General features: G+C 38.1%; 1 protein-coding gene across 2 annotated transcripts in view; it reads left to right on the top strand.

Moving 5' to 3' along the window:
- ACO1 (aconitase 1) overlaps nucleotides 1-22412 on the top strand; it is a 56564-nt gene that overhangs the window by 18345 nt on the left and 15807 nt on the right. For both annotated transcript variants that reach the window (XM_058170602.1, XM_058170604.1), the window contains exons 4-12: nucleotides 4858-4995; nucleotides 8742-8811; nucleotides 9420-9603; nucleotides 13781-13920; nucleotides 15170-15341; nucleotides 16727-16827; nucleotides 17977-18093; nucleotides 20215-20374; nucleotides 21466-21601. In XM_058170602.1, the coding sequence (XP_058026585.1) occupies nucleotides 4858-4995; nucleotides 8742-8811; nucleotides 9420-9603; nucleotides 13781-13920; nucleotides 15170-15341; nucleotides 16727-16827; nucleotides 17977-18093; nucleotides 20215-20374; nucleotides 21466-21601 (1218 nt within the window). The remainder of the gene's footprint in view (nucleotides 1-4857; nucleotides 4996-8741; nucleotides 8812-9419; nucleotides 9604-13780; nucleotides 13921-15169; nucleotides 15342-16726; nucleotides 16828-17976; nucleotides 18094-20214; nucleotides 20375-21465; nucleotides 21602-22412) is intronic.

The following is a 22412-nucleotide window of genomic DNA, read 5'->3' as shown; positions in this document are numbered from 1 at the left end:
TTCTTCCCCTTGAACCAATGGTCTTCAATACATGGGATATAATTTTAAAATTAACCTACCTTGTATCATAATGTTATGACTTACTCCCATTAGTACCACCTTAAACCTGAAAAGCAAACTTGAGAATCCTCTGGTCATGTTTCCTTCTAGAAGGGGAGAAACAACCTGTGATCTCCTGTTGAGTCATAGCCAGGAGATCAGTGACAAGAAGAGGACAGAGTTCTGATGACTTTAGTCTTTGGCTTGGTGACCAAGGTTGAATTTGAGCAAACTTTACAAACGCATCTTTACATTCAAGGCAATGTCAGTGATTGCACATCTCTGCCAATTATTAACATCGGCTGCATTTTTTAACATCTCAGTGATGTTTTTATATATCTCTCTTTTTGAATATTTTTGCAGGTTAAACTTGAATTCGTTGTTTGTAGTTAAAAAGACCTATCAAATATCCTATACATCATACAGTCATTAAAAACTGATACCGTGTTTTCCCATAAATGAGACCCGGTCTTACATTTTTTTGAACCCTGAAATAAGTGCTTGGCCTTATTGCCATGCGCTCAAAAGCCCGATTGGACTTATTATCAGGGGATGTCTTATTTTGGGGGAAACAGGGTAGTACTGAAATAAAATTCTATAAAACATAATAATTGCCAGCTAGCCTTATCCGTAAGTGGACAGAAAAGCAATGCAGAACCAGTAGCAAAATAAATTTTAAAATATTAAACTGTTTAATAAATAAAAGAACTGAAAACATCTGGAATGTCTTAAGTATGGTTTAAAAAAAACCCCAGAAGATTAAAAAAGGGGGAGAGGAAGTAATGTATATAAGGAATACCGTATTAATGCCGTGCCAAGTAAAGATATAAACATCATTCCTGGTATTTTCCATTATTCTTACAATCAATCAGAATCATTTTATATTTTCAGATTGTGTTATGGAATTTTAAAAAGAAGATTGCATTTATTTCTATATGGAAAAAATAAGTGTATCTTGTAGGTAGTTGAAGAGCTAAGAACTGGGAAAGAAGCATTAAAAGTATCTGTTCTGTGCTGGGAAAAAGATAATAATAATAATAATAATAATAATAATAATAATAATAATAATAATAATAATAATAATAATAATAATAATAATAATAATAATAATAATAATAATAATATCAGAGTTGGAAGGGACCTTGGAGGTCTTCTAGTCCAACCCCCTGCCCAGGCAGGAAACCTGGGCAGGGCATAATAGATGACTATTATGGGGGCATGATAGATGACTATTATGGGGGCATGATAAAAAAAGATATTGATAGGGTATTTTGGGTCATGTTTGGGTGCAAGTAGCGAACTTTTTTCTTTTTTTTATCTTCATAAGAATTGAGTTGGGTGCTACCCAAGACATTTTTTGCAAATTATTTTCTTGTCTTGACTCAAGTTTAGTTTTTTTGATCATTGTCTTGGGCTTCTTTCAGTCCTTCAAGCCCATCCTCTTTAGTCCTGAATGAGAAAATGGCATGTGAAGCTTGAGGATATTAAATAGTTTGATAAGGCTGAGGAATTTTCTATTTTGACATTGGTGCTACTCACCTGTCCTGGTACCTCTGTTCACATGTGGAGAGCCATTGCGTCAGGAAGAAAGATTTGAGCTAGTATTTTTTTTTTCCTGACAAGCTACATGCTGTTTTTCTGAATGCAGAATATGTATTTGGAACAGGGTAACACAGCAGTCCTTCCTAACATTGCGGTGACTCAGTACCTCCCTTGAGCCTTATACAGCAGTCTGTGAAATGCCATCTTATACAATGTACACAATGGCCATTTTTCCCAAAGCAATAACTGTAGCCATTGTTGTGAATCAAAATCCTTGCATACGAAGTCTGAACTTTGTGTAAATGTGAATGAATGATGTAACACTTCGATAGAAGCATCACTGCAAGAGAGTAGAATATCTCCATTTTCTTAAACTACTGTTGTGTCTTGCCCGCCCTCAGAGCAGCCGGGGCCTTCTTACCTGCTCCCGCACACTGAGGAATGTATGCCTCCCGGTCCCAGTCCTGGCTCCATGCCCACACAAACTGCAGAAGGAGAATCTCCCTGCCCCAGCCCTGACTCCATGCCCAGGCAAACGGAGCAGCTAGACCCCTCCCCCTCCTCCACAGCAGGTGAGCCTGAGGAGGGTTTATTACCAACAGCTGATTGGTGTGACCCTCGCATCAGAAGATTGGAGAGGCGGAGGCTACAGAGGGAAGGGAGGGGCAGGCCTTAATGAGTGCTGAGTCATGGTGCCACACCCCATGGCCTATATAAAGGCTACTTTCTGGCAGTCTCTGAGTCAGGCAAAAGTCAAACTTATCTTGCTGAAGTCACTTACTGGTCTCCTGCCTGCTCTGAGGACTTTGCTAGGACTTTGGGCAGAGCTGCAGAGGCACGCCTGATTCGGATTTCCCGGACCCAGCCGTCAGCGGAGGAGTGGGACACGACAACTACAGTTAATATATGCTTTTTCATTACAAACTAAGTACTACAACTACATTAAGAGTTTGGACTCTAGATTCTGGCTGTGTGTTGTATACGTTTTAATTCTTATGTATTCAAAGTTTGTAGGTTGCCACATATTCAGGGGGCATTCATTCCATATTAGGCTTATTCTTTTCCAAAATAACTTTCATTTTCCCCCTGTTACTTGTGAGACTCTGTCCCAGCTAAAAATTCTGAGCTTCTAAAGCAAATATAAGATAGTGGGAATGGAATCATTAAATTCTGTTCCAACCTTTGCTAAACTTGTTGTGTGGTCTTAAGGAAACAACTAATACCTTTTTTTGTTGTTGTTATTGAAAGAATTCCAGATGAATTTGGGTTGCTGATGCTGGAGAAATGTATTTGCAAAGGATTTGTTCAGACATTGCTGTGTTATTACCCTAAGTAATAGCAGTGTCTGAACAAATTCTTTGCAACTACATTTTTGGATAATCCACAGCATTATTAGTTGTAGATTTAATTATAGTTTTGAATAACTTTCTTATTTTCCATTGGAGGAATTGATATTTGTGCAGACGCTTTAGGGACGTAGAATTAGAATAAATCTCTCCTAATTCTTTTAAAGTGTATTTATTATAAGTTATATAAAATATAAATTTAGTGCCAGGCTCATTTATATATTTATTGGATAAATACAAAGGATTGTGGGATAATACTATAAGAGTTCAAGCTTGTTTACCGTCTGTGACAAATTGCATTAAAACTAGAAGTTTTTTTCACATTAATCTTTTCCTTTTCTTCTCCCATTCCCTGGATCTATTTGTGATTTGCGTCTCAAATGTTGATTGCAGAAAGTCTGTTTAATATTCAGTGTCCAAAATAACTATAGATAGTCAACTTACAACCGTATATTTAGTTACTGTTCCAAGTTATAACAGTACTGGGGGGAAAAAGTATTGCACATTTACTGTATGACTGTCACAACATCCCCATGGTCACATGATCAAAATTTGGATGGTTGGCAACTGGCATGTCTTTATGACAGTTGCACTGTCCCAGTGTTGTGTGATCACCTTTTGTGACCTGACAAGCAAAGTCAACGGAGAAGCCAGATTCACTTAACAACTGTGTTATTATCTTAACAACTGAAGTGATTCACTTAACAACTATGGCAAGAATGGTTGTAAAATGGGATAATAGTCACTTAATAACTATCTTGCTTAGCAACAGAAATTTTGGACTCATTTGTGGTTGTAAGTCAAGGACTGCCTACATATAATAATTCTAAATGTGGGATTGCATCGGGGTGAAATGCTCCCAGTTCGGACCGGATCGCTCGACCCGGTAGTGATGGTGACAGGTGGTTCGGAGAACCGGTAGCAAAAATCTCTGCCCCCCTCTTGCCCAGCTGAGCCGCGCGATCATCAGAGGGTTTTTGTTTTGTTTTTTACTTTTAAAAGCATTTTTTCTTTGGCTGAAAAAATGCTTTTAAAGTTAAAAAAAACTCTCTGGTGATCGCATGGCTCAGCTGGGATTGTCAGAGCCTTCGGCTGAAGAGGTTATTAAAAAATGCTTTTAAAAGGCTCTGACAATCCCAGCTGAGTTGCCTGATCATCAGAGCCTTTTAAAAGCATTTTTTTACAATCTCTTTGGCTGAAGGGGTTGTAGAAAAAATGCTTTTAAAAGTAAAAAAAAAAATTGGCCATGTCCACCCAGTCACATTACCCACCACCACCACTAAGCCACGCCCACAGAACCGGTAGTATCAAATTTTCATTTCACCACTGGATTGCATGGATTTAGACTAAAAAACTATTGAGTGTAGTCTTCTGCAAGTTGTACCATAGTATCAATATATCTGCAAGGAAGAACAGTTTCATGGGCGATTCATGTACCTGATTGCAGTCTGGAGCACTAGAAATATATATATATTGCTGTTTGATTTACAGTCAGCACTACCATAGTACCTACGAACCATACTTTCCACAACTAAATGAGTCAGCAATCTCTGGCATTTGCCTATTAGCAGGACCTAGAGCTTGCCCAGTTCAGATAACCACAGATAATTATAGTTAATCCTACAACACAAGTTGTAAAAATGACAGGAGAAGGAACAAGGAAAGAAAAACATCAATCTGGAGCATGTTTGTTTGGAAAATTCTTTCTATTGAACCAGGGTGTTTGCTCTTACAGCCCATTCAGGTGTGTTGAACCTTTAACTTTTACCATTCTCCACATAGCAGCTCCAACTTTGGGCTTTACAAAAATGTTTTGTGTGTGTGTGTTTTGATTTCAAAATCTTACTTGCACGTTTTTGCAGCCCCTGGGCTATCAGTTCTGACAAATTTGCCTTGCGCTTTTTTTTTTTTTTTTACTTACCTGTCGCAGGGGTGTCCCCGCAGTGGTTGATTTTGCTGCTATGCGTGATGCTGTGAAGGCCCTGGAAGGTAACCCCGAGAAAATCAACCCCGTGTGTCCTGCTGATTTAGTCATTGATCATTCCATCCAGGTTGACTTTAATAAAAGGTAAGAAATTTACCTTAAGCAACATGGGTGGGGGGGAAGACCCAAATTCTTTCAGCGAAGAGCAAGGATTCATTACATTCAGAGACTGTGTTAGGAAGGTAGCCATGTTAATCCTAAAGGAACAGACACAAGATACAGATACATACCGCATTTTTCGGACTATAAGACATATCAGTGTATAAGACACAGCAAGATTTTGAAGAGGTAAGTAAGGAAAGAAAAAAGGGTTTTGCCCTCCCCAACCCCCAGGATCACTCTGCAGGCCTCCCAAACCCTCTGTGCATCCTGTTTTTGCGAAAAACGGGCCCATTTTTTGCAAAAATGGGACGAGTGGGGCAGGACTTCAGGAGGCCAAAAATGGCTGTATTTGGTGTATAAGATGCACCAACATTTCCACCTTCTTTTAGGAGGGAAAAAAGTGCATCTTATACTCTGAAAAATATGGTATGTTAAGATAGAGATATAAATACTATGATAATGGTTAGTATTAGGTTACTAACAATTATCTAATAATCTAATCTTACTAAGAATCTAATCTTAACTAGATTATTATGCTTAATATTATTATTATATTCTTATTAGGATATGTTAAGAGGGAAAAATGAATAAGTTTACTATGCTCAATTGTTTAATGTACTATAATTGTTAAGATTAGAGAATTAATATCAATGTAGTGAATGATGTTGTAAATTCTGATGGTTGTTGCACGGAGATATTTGTACCCAGAAGACATACTGTTTAAGAGAAGATGGAATGTTTATATTTTTTTAAAAAAAACTTTCATAGATAGATAGTTATAGATATAAAAACTAGATACAGATAGTCCTCAATTTATGACCATAATTGACCTCAAAATTTCCATTGCTAAACCAGATAATTATTAAGTGAATTTTTGCCCCATTTTGTGACCTTTCTTGCCACAATTGTTAAGTGAATCACTACAGTTATTAAATTAATCATGTGATTGTTGAGTGAATATGGCTTCCCTAATGGCTTTGCCTGTCAGAAAGTCGGAAAAGGTGATCACATAACCCCAGGACATTGCAACCATCCTAAAAAATGCCAGTTGCCAAGCGTTTGATCACCTGACTACAGGGATGCTGCAGTGGTCATAAAAGTGTGAAAAATAGTCATAAGTTGCTTTTTTTCAGTGTCATTAAAATTTCAAACGGTCACTAAACAAATGGTCGTAAGTCGAGAACTACCAGTAGTGCACTACCAGTGCAATGAGCTTCTTCCCCTTGTCAGCTTCAATTGCTATCTCCAGCTAAAACCATTATTAACCCTAATTCTTCCCCAAAATCTATCCATGTGACGCCTTTGCTTGTGTTCATGCATGTTTATAAGTAGAAGATCCACAGTTTAAACGGGGGAGGGGACACTGGACCTGTATGAACTATGACTGATAATTAAAAGTAATTGCTTGAAAAACAAAATGTCCTATCAATATACTTACAAAAATTAATCAATCCTGGGCTAATCCTCTTTCTTTGTGTATCTTATACACAAGCTATTTTCAGTCATGGACACATACCAGACTGATAATTTTTTTTAGCTTTTTTACATGTCCACCAAGCATAATAAAATGCTTGACAACATACATTGCATTTGAAGTGCCTTTATACATTCTAGATTACTTCTCCAGTGTCGAGCACTAACAATGCTCGACATATGTTGTTTAGCTTCCAGTTGAGATTAAACATCTTTGTGAATGGCTCCACAAGCTGAAACAGCACAATAGTGGAATTGCCACTCAGGAGAGAGTTTTGGTGGGCGACAATTTCTCCTGAGTCCCCACATCTTAATGTAACCAAGTTTGAAAGCTCTGCATTAGATGATCCCTTCCTCAGGTTAACGGAACTGTGTTCACATGTGAATGTTGGGAATGATTAGCTCAAAAGTTTGCATTCTTTGAAATGTAATCTTTAGTATAAGGGCATTCCAGGAAACTTGCTAGATGAGACCAAAGTCTAGTCTTTCTCCAACAATAGTGTTTGTTACTGAAACCTTCCCTTCTTCTCTTATTTAAATATGAAGCCTGACGTTCCAAGCCTTGTCTCTGAACACTGTGTTCCCATTTATTTGAAGCTGGAAAATACCGTAGTACAAGAAGAAAAACGGAAATGATTAGGAGATTGAAATATTTCAGGAGGCCTGATTAAAGAAAGCCTTTCAGACTATTTCACTTAAAAATAAAAATCAAGTAAGAGAAGATGTGATAGAGGCATATACAATTATTCCTTTTATGGAGTAAGCATAGACAGAGATTTCTGTTGTGATTAAAATCTGAGACCCCATAAATCAAATTTCAAAGGTTCAGAGTAAGACAAAAATCAGTCATTCACACATAGCTTATCCTCGACATACGACCAGAATTGAGCCCAAATTTTCCATTCCTAGGTAAGGCAGTTGTTAAGTGGGTTTTGCCCCAATTTATGATGTTTTTTGCCACAGCTGTTAAGCAAATTACTGCAGTTGTTAAGTGAATCATGCGGCCATTAAGCAAATCTGGTTTCCCCCATTAATTTTGCTTGTCGGAAGCCAGCTGGGAAGATTGCAAATGGTGATCACATGACCTCAGGATAGTGGAAGTGTCATAAATACATGCTGGTTGCTAAGTGACAGAATTCTGATCACGTGACCATGGGGATGGTGCAATGGCCGTAAGTGTGAAAAATGGTCATAAGTCACTTTTTAAGTGCCATTGTGAGCTCAGTCATTAAGCGAATGATTGTAAGTCGAGGACTACCTCTATTCTATCTTACTCTATAGCAGAAGTCTCCAGACTTGGCAACTTTAAGCCTGGCGGACTTCAACTCCCAGAATCCCCCAGCCAGCAAAGCTGGCTGGGGAATTCTGGGAGTTGAAGTCCACCAGGCTTAAAGTTGCCAAGGTTGGAGACCTCTGCTGTATAGAACAGACTAGATGAGGTTAAAATGAGGTGACATCACTGGCTCCACCATGAGTTTAGCATATTGTGAAAGGCGGATACTGGTTGGGCCCACTGTCCTAAACACAGCCATTGTGTTTCCTTATTCCAGGTTAAGGGTTTATTGAGGCCAGATATGTTAACTAGTGGATTTTGCCCTCATGCATTATAGGTGAGGGTCACAAACTTAAGCCTTGAATGAGGATTAGATACATTTATGAGGGAAAAAGGAACGATCATCTCAGAAATGGGAAACTAATTGAAAAGAATATACTGAGAAGAGAGCATTTGCCCTTGTATCCTGTTAGTGTGTTTCCCCTAGGATTAGCCAGATCTTTTGGTTTGAGTCAGAACGAAATCTGTTTTGGTCCTAGACTTTTTGGTCTAATTCAGTCTGGTTTTCAACTCATATGGCCAATATTCCAGTACCTCTTTACATGGTGTTTTTTCAAAGCCTTGAATGTATTCTTGTCAGCTGTACTTTCTAACCCTTTTCTGTTTACTAGAACGCTTGTTCTTGTATAATAAATGTTTTAGAATCCTTTTCCTCACTGTTATATTCAGAATACCCTCTGCCAAAGTGTCTACATGGAATTAGACATTCTGTGAGACAGTAGGAATTATTATAAAAGCTTTGTGAGTCCTCTTTTTGCCTAACTCTCTAGTTTGGTGCATGGCAATTAAAGAGCTCGACGATGCTGAGCTAAATAAATATCAACTCGCTCCCCACTTTCTTTTTCAAGGTACAGACACTGAATTTTGCCTACTGTCCTACTGAAGTTTTCTTACTGTATTAACCCCTTACCTTTCATTGCAGGCCAGACAGTTTACAGAAGAATCAAGATTTGGAATTTGAGAGAAACAAAGAAAGATTCGAGTTCTTGAAGGTAAGATCATACTTCTGTGTGTCTGCAAAGCTAAGCATGGAAGAACCTAGTAAGGTAAAGGGGAATCTACAGAATCATAATTCCTAATGTGTGACCGAGGCCTGTTTTTGTCCTGGAAGGATAGTTAAGAAGAGAAGTCAGGAAAAGTTTTTTTTTTTCCATAAAAGAAGGGAAAGAATTAAATTTAATAAATGCTCTCCAATAAATGATGTCCAAAATTGAAACGTTTTTAAATTGAGCTTGGTTATTTATCAGTATCACACGTACCAAGCCAGACAGTTAATTTTGTAATTTCTGTCTAGCTTATGCATTTGGCTCAGTTGGTAGCCAATCAGAATGGGGCTGTTTGCTTGATTATGGTATCTTAATTTACATCTCATCAAATTTTAAGATTAAAAAAAATACCAGACTCGAGGTTGAAACCCTACATTGGTGAAACCACAAAATCAGAATAAAACTTCAAAAACTTGGTAGTAGGTCCACGTGGGCAGAATATTCTAAAAATCAAATCTTCATATCCCAGTATTTATAAATGGATGACTAGGCTAGAAAAATACTTAATTTTGCTACTTCTTAAGACATTTCCTTCTTTTTCATTTGTGTTTTAGTGGGGTTCTCAAGCCTTCCAGAACATGAGAATTATTCCTCCAGGTTCAGGAATTGTCCATCAGGTCAATTTAGAATATCTGGCAAGAGTTGTCTTTGATCAGAATGGCTTCTATTATCCAGACAGTGTGGTGGGTACCGATTCACATACCACAATGATTAACGGCTTAGGTGTGCTTGGCTGGGGTAAGTGCTTTTAAAACGGAGCTGTCTGTTCATTGGGAATGAAAGTGGTGTTTAGCAAAATTCAAGAATGAGATGGTATTATTTTGAATTCCTTCTTGCTGTTTTTCCCCGCAACCAATATTTTTTTTTGAAAAAAAAATATTGGTTGAGTTTTCAGTTGCCGAATTTATGTTCAAATAGCTTTGTATGTTTATTTATTATTTTTATCCCACTTTTTATTATTTTTTTATAAATAACTCAAGGGTGGCAAGAGAATACCTAATATTCTTTCCTCCTCTTGTTTTGCCCATAATAACAATCCTGTGAGAGAGGCTGGTTTTCATACCTAAGGTGTGACTAGAACTCAGCATCAACAGGTTTCTAGCCTGATCTGTAACCATAACACCAAGTCAGTTCTATATCTTCCGAGAAAAAAAATCTATAGCCCATGCAATGGAATTTGGAGTCCTGATCCTGCTGAAGTACAGCTTCCAAAGTCTCTAGCAAAAGTCCAAAATATATGCAATATATTCCCTACACAGGTAGTCCTCGACTTATGACCACAATTGAGCCCAAATGTTAAAGAAGACATTTATTAAGTCAGTTTTGCCCCATTTTAAAACCTTTCTTGCCACCGCTGTTAAGTAAAGCACAGAAGTTATTAAGTTAGTAACACGGTTTTTAAGTGAATCCGGCTTTCCCATTGACTTTACTTGTCAGAAGGTCGTAAAAGGGGATCACATGACCCCGGGACATTGCAAATATGAGTCAGTTGCCAAACATCTGAATTTTGATCATGTGACCATGGGGATGCTCCAATGGTTATAAGTGTGAAAAATAGTCACAAGCTACTTTTTCCAGTGGCATTGTAACTGAATGGTCATTAAATGAACTGTTATAAGTCAAGGACTACCCGTACTTGGTCAAAGATTTTAAAAAATAGTCTAATTCAGGCCAGGAGCTTCGCATCACAGAGCCTGTTCACATACAGTGGCAGAAGAAGACTTTATGCTGGGAATTTAAATAGGAGAAGAAGCAAGCAGTTACTAACCCTAGTACAAAAACAGGGAAAGAATCAATTTCATAAGTGGAATCCCTATTTAATCATAATTAGGCATGGCCTCTGACCACCAAAATATTTTTCACATCATTGGTTATGCCTGATTCAAGGAAATGCAGGTCTAAACATCACCCAGCATTTCCCTGGAAAGTTAGAGGGAGGGAGGAAAAGACACCATTTAGTTATCCTATGACAAATTAACACCACTACTGAAATAGCCCTGTTCTTGAACGGTAGAAGGAAACAAATCAGAGATTGTCCCAGTGACTGAAGTATGACAAAAGGCTCACAAGATAGAAGCCATGCCTTTAATTTCTCCAATTTTAAAGTGTTCTCAATAAATCATTGAGTCAGATGAAGATTATTTCTACCCCTTCCGTGGGAAGCAAAGAAATCTACCTTGGATATTATCAGTCATTGTCAGTGCCCAGAAGAAATGTTCCCACATGCCAGGAATATTCTCGGGAGAATTCTAAGGTGTATATATACCTAGCTTGCATTCTTACTCCACTTCATTTTGAGGGCAAAATCTTCCTAGATTACATCAATGAATTATTTATTTATTTATTTATTTATTTATTCATTTATTCATATTTTTATACCGCCCTTCTCCGAAGACTCAGGGCGGTGTACAGCCAATAAAACAACAGAAATCCCAAACAAATTTATTTATTTATTTATTTTATTTATTTTATTAGATTTTTATACCGCCCTTCTCCCGAAGGACTCAGGGCGGTGTACAGCCGAAATAAAATACAGAGTATATACAATTAAAAGAAATTAAAAGAAACTATTAATAAATGGCCGATAATTTAAAAAATTTACAAATATTTAAAATCTCTAAAACCCCAATTTAAAATCAACTATTTATGCCAGTCCTGCTTGAGTAAATAAGTATGTTTTTAGCTCACGACGGAAGGTCCGAAGATCAGGCACTTTAAAATATTATAACAAATTTAAAAATCTGATTCAACCGCTGTATACTTAAAAATTAGCTAAAATTTTTCAAAAACTAAAACCCTATTAAAACCCGCTAAAAACCCCATACTAAAATCAGTCGGGCCAGCCCCGCTTGGTGAAAAAAGAAAGTCTTGAGCTCGCGTTTAAAGGTCCGGAGATCAGGGAGGAGACGGAGAATTAAAGGCAGGATTGCATGTTGAAGGTGATGAAGGTGTTGAAGGTGATAAAAGTGGAGATTCTTAACAGACGTTGAGAGAGCCTTGGTATACGTGCACTGTTCTGTGAGGAGAGAAGGAAGGTTGATAAAGTAAAGTTAAGATCGGCATGGGTTAAAAGAAAGCAAAATCATGCAGTCAGAGCTTAAAATAAAATACCATTGTTGATTTCTTATTTCTCAGAATGTCTGGCCATTCTGAAAATAATTTAAAATAGGGATTCAAAAAATAATAATAATAATCACATATATATTAATTAGAGCCCCATTCCTAAATATGAAATCCCTGAAAGACCCCTTTAAATCCCATGAAAAAACCCACCAAACGTAAGCCTAATAATCCCTTTTAAAATAAGCTCAAAGCAGTAATGCACTTAATCTTTCTAGAGAAATGCTTTGACTCAGCACCTATCAGGAAACCACAGGTTGTGGTTTGTTTGGTTTTACACATACACATACACACATTTGCTTGATCAGCTAACATAAAAATGCAAACAGGGCAAAGTAAGAAACATTTAAAGACTTTTTTTTATTTAGTTAATACAACTACATTGTACCTCACTGCTTAGTTGAAGTGTTTTCTACTCATTCTGGAGTCGGCTGAAACGATAATGGCATGGAATTTGCTGCCCCAGTTGCTGAGCTCTATTATTCTTTTAAAATCACTACAACTACCTTATATCAATTCAAGATCAAAGGTGACAATCCTAGCAGATTTCACACACTTTCACACTTTCACACTTAAATATGGTCAGACTAAGGGGGAAAATACTACTTTAATTCCAATTCAACTGAGGATGATTTAAGAATGGGTCATCTCAAAACAATGTATTGAGGCCACAGGGGAAAAAACATGTAGCCAAGATATGCGCCACGGTTTGATACAAGTGGGAAAAGCTGCCTGTATCTGGAAATGTGGTGAGCATCCCTTTAAAAGTGAGAAGAAAATGTGATAAACATAGTCTTGTTTTCCTTTGGGAATAGCCAAGGTAAACTAGATCCAGAGTTGATCTAAATTTGATGAGGAGATGCCTGCATGGTGTTCCACTGCTGAATAAAACAAATGTGTTTCTTAGTGTCATGATGTTTCGGGATTCTTTTTTCTTCTGATTCATTGGCAAGTGTTTGTGTGTAAGAGTGTTGAGGGTTATAAATATAGGAAAAAGATGTAGGATCTAACCAGGGAAGGAAATGTTAAATACATTCCCTTCCCTGGTTAGTAATCTCTTATGTGCTTACAATTCTTCCATTTCCTGTTCTTAAGTTCCTTGAATCCTTTACATTTAAATGCCTTATTTTATTGCTTTTAGGTTGTGTTTTAAATGCCTGTGGAAGGGGGGGAAATGATTTTTGCATGCATGGCGATTTGCAGAATGCAAGAGAACAGTTTCACACGTTAAAAGAGTTTATATGTTTGTTCCTTACAGCAGAGCTTTTATAGCAAAACTATACCGTATATTTAGAATGTACCAGTTTCTTAAACAAGAGAGGAGACACTCAGCTTAATTTCATCTGCAGTTTGGTAAACCCTGCTGATTGCTTTGCAACTTCTCAGTCCAGTCTCAGTTCCTTGGGGAAATGGGGCAGGGAAAATGCTAACGCACAACTGTTCTTATTGGGTCTTCCTATTAGCATCTGTTTGGCGTTATGGGAACAAAAACAGAACCTAAATTGGCCATTGCTTTGATCTAGCAATACACTTTTGATATTTTTTAGCCTACCAGATAATTTGCATTCCTGAAATATGTAAAGTATATGGAAAAGCTTCATTTTAGATGAAGAACTACTGTTTTTATCTCCCTGTCAGTAATATTGTTGACAGGGAGATACTGTTGTTTTCCTTAATGGATGCTCCTGCAAGATAAATTAGCAGTTGTATTTTATATCTCTTCCTCTCTCTCTCTCTCTCTCTCTCTCTCTCTCTTCCTCCCTTCCCTTCCCCTCCTCTCTTTCCCATTGATCAGGTGTGGGTGGTATTGAAGCTGAAGCAGTGATGCTGGGCCAACCAATTAGTATGGTTCTTCCTGAAGTGATTGGCTACAAATTGAGCGGTATTCCTCAGTCATTGGTCACATCCACAGACATCGTGCTCACGGTTACCAAGGTAATACCTTGCTTGACCGACCACAGCTGATCTTGATACAAGGCTATTGCTTAATTAATCTCAGAAATCTGCATGCTAATAGATACAGGGTAGGAATTTAAGTACATCAAGTGACATCAGTAATGTTCGAACTCTATTTCTGGGAGTATTTATTCCAATTTAATACAATATATAAAGTCACTTAGTGGTCATTATTCTAAGCACTAATGTGTGTCAGAAGTATTGAATTAATAGAATAGTTCCATAATTCCACCTTTTAGAGAGAAGGGCCTCTCTAAACACAGGGATACTGTGGACCATAAAGTATGTTAGTACATATTAGACTTGTCCAGGATTTTTAATTGTGATATACTTAATTTGATGACAATGTTATACTTTTATTTGTTTCCTAATTCAAAAATGCAGGAAAATGTATTATCAGTTTTCAACAAATTTTAAAGGGGCTCCAAGAGGCATAAAAAATAGAACTCAGCCAACTTTAAGTTGATTAAGGCAGCCAACATTAAGTTGATTAAGGCAGCCAACGCAAACTGGAGATAGTGAGATTTAGGATTGTGGGGGGATACCTGTTGGTAACTTCCATTCAGAGGGACTTTTACTCAAAACTTCCAACAGAAAGTTTTGTGCCATATTTTAAAACTGCAATGCAGTTGTATTTATCTAAAAGAATTATAGAAATCAATGGAACCTATTTTATTTGTTTATTAGATTTGTATGTTAGTGGATGCAATGGCTCAGTGGCTAAGACACTGAGTTTGTCAATCAGAAGGTCGGCAGTTCAGCGGTTCGAATTCCTAGTTCCTCATAACAGGGTGAGCTCCCGTTACTTGTCCCAGCTTCTGCCAACCTAGCAGTTCGAAAGCACATAAAAATGCAAATAGAAAACTAGGTACCACTTTGGTGGGAAGGTAACAGCGTTCTCTGCACCTTTGGCATTTAGTCATGCTGGCCACATGACCACGGAGACGTCTTCGGATACTACTGGCTCTTCGACTTTGAAACAGAGATGAGCACTGCCCTCTAGAGTCAGGAACGACTAGCACATATGTGTAAGGGGAACCTTTATCTTTACCACCTTTATGTTAGTGTTGCATTAAAGGTTTAGATTTGGCAGCAAACTTTGCTTAGATGGAGCTTCAGATTCTCTTTATAAAAAAACCCCAAAACTCAGTTATATCTGGATTCAGTTAAATATACTATAGAATATACTATGAAAATAGAACTGAATGCAAACTTAAATGTGTTGCAGCATTTACGCCAAGTAGGGGTTGTGGGCAAATTTGTCGAGTTCTTTGGACCTGGAGTTGCTCAGTTATCCATTGCTGATCGAGCCACCATTTCCAATATGTGTCCAGAATATGGAGCAACGGCAGCCTTCTTTCCAGTTGATGAAGTTAGCATCAAATACTTAGTTCAAACTGGTGAGTAGATAGAAGACAATATGTAAAATCTGAATTTCTGAAACAGAGAGTATTCATTTCAGATGGAAATAGGTTGCCTGCTTTAGTACCAGCCCATTTAAACCAATGCAGCATCCGTGGAAAGAAATATAAGCCCCAGTCTTGGCATGTATCAAGATTCTCTGATTCTTTAAAATCTTAATTCTAATGCATTTTTAAAAATTGAATGGAAAGCTGGGATGATGCAAAAACTGAACAGAGGACAAGATGCCATGTTACCTTAAGCAATGCAGGGAAGCCTCATAACCAATGGTGGGATTCAAAAAATGTCGCCACCAGTTCTGTGGTCGTGGCTTGGTGGGTGTGGCAGGGGAAGGATATTGTAAAATCTCCATTAACTCAAGTAATGGTTTCAGGGATGCTACATTTACATTTATATATAGATAGTATGCATTTATTTAATTTGCACATTTACATACAAACAGTATGTCTTGCACATACTGTTGAACATATAAACCGTAAATCCTTCACCATGTTTTACTTATCACATATATACACTATGCTTCCAATTATACCCAAACCATCTTCTCATTACATGAAAAATTAGCTGTGTAAGTATACATTGGGAGTGCCAATATGATGATTCAGACACGTGTACATTCTTCATTTTTAAAGATGGGTTAGAACTTTACAATTAGGCTCTTAGTGTGTACACTAAATAGACTGGCAGTACCCAATATTGTTTATTTGGTGTGATGCTAAAAGGTTTTTTGAAATTCTATACAGCTGTGATGGCGAACCTATGGCACGTGTGCCACAGGTGGCACGCATAGCCATATCGGTGGGCTTACGAGCTCAGCTCAGCTGATTTTCGGGCCTTCTGGGCCCATTGGAAGCAGGGAAACAGGCTGTTTCCTGCCTCCAGAGGGCCTCGGGGGGTGGTGGTGGGGAAGGCCTGTTTTTCCCTTTCCCCAGGCTCCAGAGCCTTTCTAGAAGCCTGGGAAGGGCGAAAACAGCCCTTCCCCACCCACCCAGAGGCCCTCCGGAGGCCAGAAATGGCCCATTTGCCAACTTCTGGTGGGCCCAGAAGGCCCAAAAATCAGCTGAGAAAAGGCATCGAGCCTGGCGAGAGAGAAAACCGTGCCATCGCGTGCCAGGAGCAGGGAGAGAAACAGGGGATCGTGCACGCATACGCGGAGGTGGGGTGGATAGAATTATAGGTGTGGGTAAGCATGCATGTGGAGCGCACACACACACACACACACACAAACACACACACTCCTGGCACGCGATGGCAAAAAGGTTAGCCATCACTGCTATACAGCATCTTAAATTTGCTGTTCCTTAAGAAATTGTCTTTCTATCTCTTCGCACATTCATAGAGCTGCTATTTTTGTCTATTATAGGCCGTGACCAAGAAAAGATTAATCATATAAGAAAGTACCTCGAGGCTACAGGAATGTTCAGAGATTTCAATAACTCATCTCAGGATCCAGATTTTACTCAGGTACCTTTTCTTAAATTTGTACTTTCCTCTGGGAAACATTCAAGCCCCAGACTTCTAGACATCTCAGGAAATGATCCTGTATCTTCCACTAACTGAAAATACAGAAGCCGATCACAAAATTATTTAGAAGAACCAGAAAGCCTCTAATGAGTACAGTGATTAAATTAAAGAAGTCTAAAAAGAGGTAATGTTTTTAAAATTACTAGAATTACTGGATGGTCATAGAGTTGGCCCAATAGGCAGATTCTTGTGACTATCTCTGGCATCTAATTACATTTTTATTCACATGAGAGAAGCCTTTGATGGATTTTCTACAAAAAGCTGTTGACTGGCCTTAACTACTATGCACCTTGACATGGTGGAAGCAAAATGTGGATAACCTCAAGGTTTTTGTCTAGTTCCTTACCATAAAATCATTCTGAAGCCCTTGAAACAAGCCAGCGCAGGCCAACGGAGGATCTGCCAAATCAGATTAAGACCACTAGCTACCTATGGCAGACCACCAAGGAAGGACTTTAGAAACCCTCTATTAACGCTTCATGGCTGGGATTTCAGAACCAGAAAGGATTTTGAAGAGCCTTGGCAGCCACACAGTGAAGCTGGTGGGTTAGGTTCAAGTTGCTACAGGCCTGTCTTGAAATCATCCCCCAAGACTGTGCTATGTATGAATCCTGAGGATTTGGCTTAATTTTTTCAAGTTTCCAAACTTCTTGTTGCTTGTCTGACTCCCTTTAGCTTCTGTAGTGCCCGTTTTAAAAAAAAAAATCAAACTTTTTCTCTGTTCTTCAGGCTGCTAGTCAGTCCTCAAGGTGAACAATTTCTAGATTTTGTCACCCTCTTTCCAGGTGTGCAGTAAATTTAGCAAATTAAGTGGTTATAGGGGATCAGGGTTGCAGGGCAGAGGTAGAAAGTTTAGCTTCAGCACTTAAGGAGTAGGGGAAAGAAAGATCCATAAGTCATAAGTGCGGACAGACTGCCAAGTGTCCAAATTTTGAATATCCCTTTTGTTCTGTGCCATCATAATTTTCTAAGTCGTTTTCTGGGTGGTTGTAAATTGAGGGCTACTTATATAAATATATAAGGGAACAATTTCAAGAAAGCTAGCACCTCTCTGTTTTTCTTTTGTCCTGCTTCCTTTCTTTTCAGTAGATTGTAGAATTGGATCTACAAACCGTTGTGCCATGTTGCAGTGGTCCTAAAAGACCGCAGGACAAAGTAGCTGTCTCTGACATGAAGAAGGATTTTGAGGCCTGCTTGGGAGCAAAGGTGATGCTATTTTCTATTTGAAATATACCCCTTTTTTATGGTATGTGATCTTCCTTCTGATATATTTATTAATTTATAATTAATGTACAGACGATATATTGTTTTTGTGAGACTAAATTGAATTGAATTGAATTTTATTGGCCAAGTGTGATTGGACACACAAGGAATTTGTCTTGGTGCATATGCTCTCAGTGTACATAAAAGAAAAGATACGTTCATCAAGGTACAATATTTACAACACAATTGATGATCAATATATCAATATAAAAGAGGGGTACAATCAAGATCAAGTGAGGTACTAATACCTCTCTATAAAGCCTTAGTAAGACCACACCTAGAATACTGCATCCGGTTTTGGCCACCACACAAAAAAGCTCTTGAGACTCTAGAAAGAGTGCAGAGAAGAGTAACCAAGGTGATAAGGGGACTGGAGGCTAAAACATACAATGAACAGTTGCAGGAACTGGGCTTGGCTAGTCTAGTGAAGAAAAGGACTGGGGAGACATGATAGCAGTGTTCCAATATTTGAGGGCCTGCCATAGAGAGGAGGGGGTCAAACTATTTTTCAAAACACCTGAAAGCCAGACAAGGAATAATGGATGGAAACTGATCAAGGAGAGATTCAACCTGGAAACAAGGAGAATTTTTCTGACAATGAGAGCAATCAACCAATGGAACAGCTTGCCTTCAGAAGTTGTGGGAACTTTATCATTGGAAGCTTTCAAGAAGAGACTGGACTGCCATCTGTGAGAAATAGTATAGGGTCTCCAGCTTGGGTGGGAGGTTGGACTAGATGGCCTATAAGATCCCTTCCAACTCTGTTACTCTGTTATTTGTGGAGAATCTATTTGCTGATGGGTCAGACTGGAATATAAAATACATATTTTTTCACAGTTCAGTTTTTATTAATGTTGAAACTCTTTGGTGGCTGTCTTTGATAGAAATTCATTTGCTCTCCTGTTATCCAGGTTTAAAGTTTTATTCTTTAGGATAATGTGTTTTCTTTTACTAGCGAAGCCAACTTTGTGCCTAAATTTCAAAGAGAGAATTTCAATAGTTTTGTTGTAACAAAATAATGGATTTTGGAGCTAAAAGGATTCTGATAAATGTGGCATTTAATCAGACAAAGACTATGCTATTTTAAAATCAGTAGATACAACATTATACTTACAGTGTCATGACCATTCAGATCCTCTAGATGAGACTACAGTTTTTCTTACCTAGATTATTGATCCTAGCTGAGAATAATGAAGGATGGAGGTCAAAAGTCAGCTGAAAGACTGAAAGTTCCACTAAATTCTGCTAAGACTTTTGCAAAGTTGGTAATTCCAACTGGTTGGATGAAGGAAGAAACAATAAAATATTTCCCTTCTCAACAGCATTTTTATAGAGCGTTTGTCTGTGATGCACATAATATAGGCAGAATATCATATATCCTTCAGTTGCACCTGGCTTTGAATGACATACAGAGGTATACCTCTTCCCCACCCCCAAAAAAAAGACTTAGGAAAAAAATGAACAGGTTTATTTTATTTAAATTGATTTAAAATTAATCCGAGGCAATTCGTGCAGTTACTCCATCTATCTACACATTCATGTGGTTATTCCATCTATCCACAAACAACAGGATGTGTGTCAGCACATTCAAGAGAACCGTAATTGTATAATGTACGCTGAGAGCATATGCACCAAAGACAATTCCTTGTGTGTCCAATCACGCTTGGCCAATAAAGAATTCTATTCTGTTCTGTTCTGTTCTGTTCTATTAATTGTTATAATATTACAATATAATTATAATTATAATCTAAGAAAACAAAGTAATTCCACGATGGTTGATAGAGAAAACCGGCTGACAATTGGAAGGAAATTATAAGAAACTGAGAGAAGGTAGAATGGAATAGAGGATGCTGGGTGGAATGTTGAAAGGATCGACTGCACTACAATATTTTGTGGCAGCTTTTCAGTTTCAAACCTCTAGATCCGTATTTCTCAATCTTGGCAACTTTAAGATGTAGGGACTTCAGTTCCCAGAAATCCCCAATTAGCTCAGAAATCCCCAATAATCCCCAATATATGTTACCATATATATATATATTTGTTTTTGTTTATTTCTGTTTGCAGCAAGGATTTAAAGGTTTTCAGATTGCCCCCAAATATCACAACCACCATGTCAAGTTTGTCTACAATGACAAGGAATTTGAACTAACACACGGGTCAGTTGTGATTGCTGCCATTACTAGCTGTACCAACACTAGCAACCCTTCTGTGATGCTTGGAGCTGGTAAGTTGTCATTTAGAGCACCAGTTAAAGCAAAGATAGAGGCAGGTAGTCCTCGACTTTACGACCACAATTGAGCCCGAAATTTCTGTTGTTAAGCGAGGAAGTTGTTATGTGAGTTTTGCCCCAAAGTTTTTAAATAAATCACTGCCTTGTTAAATGTATCGTGCAGATGTTAAGCAAATCTGGCTTCCCCCATTGATTCGGCTCGTTGGAAGCCAGCTGGGAAGGTTACAAATGGTGATCACATGATCCTGGGACAGTGCAAATATCTTAAAATACATGCCGTTTGCCAAGCGCCCAAATTCTGATCACGTGACCATGGGGATGCTGCAATGATTGTGCGAAAACTGATCACTTTTTTCAGTACCGTTTTAACTTCAAACTTCGAAATTAACTTCAACATTAAAGGAATGGTTGTAAGTCAAGGGCTCCCTGTACTGCACATTTAACGGTAATGCCCCACAAACCTCTTTTTAAATTAAATTTAATTATTTAGTTGACAGCAAACTGTTTTAAAGATTCTTTGATTTCCTTCCACAGAAGTTGAATTCCAGAATTCTCTGGAATTAGGGAGTAGATATTGAAATCGGCTGAAAATTGCCCCTTTTACTTCTTCCTGATTTTTCATTTCATTATACCTGAAATGAAATTGAATTATTTCAATTTCATTATCCAAGGTATCTTGGGGATGGGTAAAAACACTGCATTCCTGACTGTAGCACAGAGTCTGAAATATAAGCCAGTCTTGTTTTTCATTGGCTTGGGCCATAAATGATAGAGAGCACATTGTTGCTGTGATACTCCATTGAGTTATCATGAGGGTCATGGAGCTTGCTGGGCTTCTTAGTGTTTGCAAGAAGGCAGCAACAACAAGACTTCCGATACTGTGGGAAATAGAGGCTTCACATTTTGGATTTCTCTCTTATTTCCAAGGCAGGAGATAAAGTATCAGATTATTATTATTATTCTGAGCCAGATTGACTAGCATTGTGCCAGCTATGTAAATATTTAGAATATTTTTGTATAAAAAGTCTAAACTAGGCTGAAGTACACAAACTCATATACTTATATATATATGACTCTTTATGCAGGTTTGCTTGCAAAGAAAGCCATAGAAGCCGGATTGACAGTGAAACCATATATTAAAACTAGCTTGTCTCCAGGAAGTGGAGTAGTCACGTACTATTTAAGAGAGAGTGGAGTGATGCCTTATCTTGCTCAACTAGGGTAAGACATTCCTTCTTTCTTTTTTGTCCGTTTATACTTTTGATCTCAAAGATAGAATCCTGATTGCAAAAACAAAGAAACTTCAATCAAGTAGCTATAACCAAAAAGTAAGGAAAATATTGTCTTAAAGAACCTAAGGGAAATATAGCAATTGCAAATATATGTGCTGTAAAATTGTTACGTTTTGGTCACTACAATATTAAAAAAATGCTGAGACTCTGAAAAGAGTGCAGAGAAGAGCAACAAGATGATTAGGGGGATGGAGGCTAAAACATATAGAGAACAGTTGCAGAAATTGGGTACATCTAGTCTTGTGAAAAGAAGGACTAGGGCTGACATTATAGCCGTGTTCCAATGTTTAAGTGACTGCCACAAAGGAAGGGCCATAATAGCTCAGGCTGTTAGAAGCCTGTTATTAGAACACAGCAGCCTGCAATTACTGCAGGTTCAAGCCCGGCCCAAGGTTGACTCAGCCTTCCATCCTTTATAAGGTAGGTAAAATGAGGACCCAGATTGTTGGGGGGGCAATAAGTTGACTTTGTAAATATACAAATAGAATGAGACTATTGCCTTATACACTGTAAGCCGCCCTGAGTCTTCGGAGAAGGGCGGGATATAAATGTAAATTTAAAAAAAAAATGGGGTCAATCTATTCTCCAAAGCACCTGAAAGCAGGAGAAGAAGCAATGGATGGACACTAATCAAGGAGAGAACCAACCTAGAATTAAGGAAAAATTTCTTGACAGTGAGAACAATTAACCAGCGGGACAGTTTGCTTTCAGAAATTGTGGGTGTTCCCTCACTGAAGGTT

This window comes from Ahaetulla prasina, chromosome 2 (assembly GCF_028640845.1).
Source record: "Ahaetulla prasina isolate Xishuangbanna chromosome 2, ASM2864084v1, whole genome shotgun sequence".
Taxonomy (NCBI): domain Eukaryota; kingdom Metazoa; phylum Chordata; class Lepidosauria; order Squamata; family Colubridae; genus Ahaetulla; species Ahaetulla prasina.
Note: the sequence above shows the minus strand (reverse complement) of the source record. Positions and strands in the feature narration are given on the sequence as shown.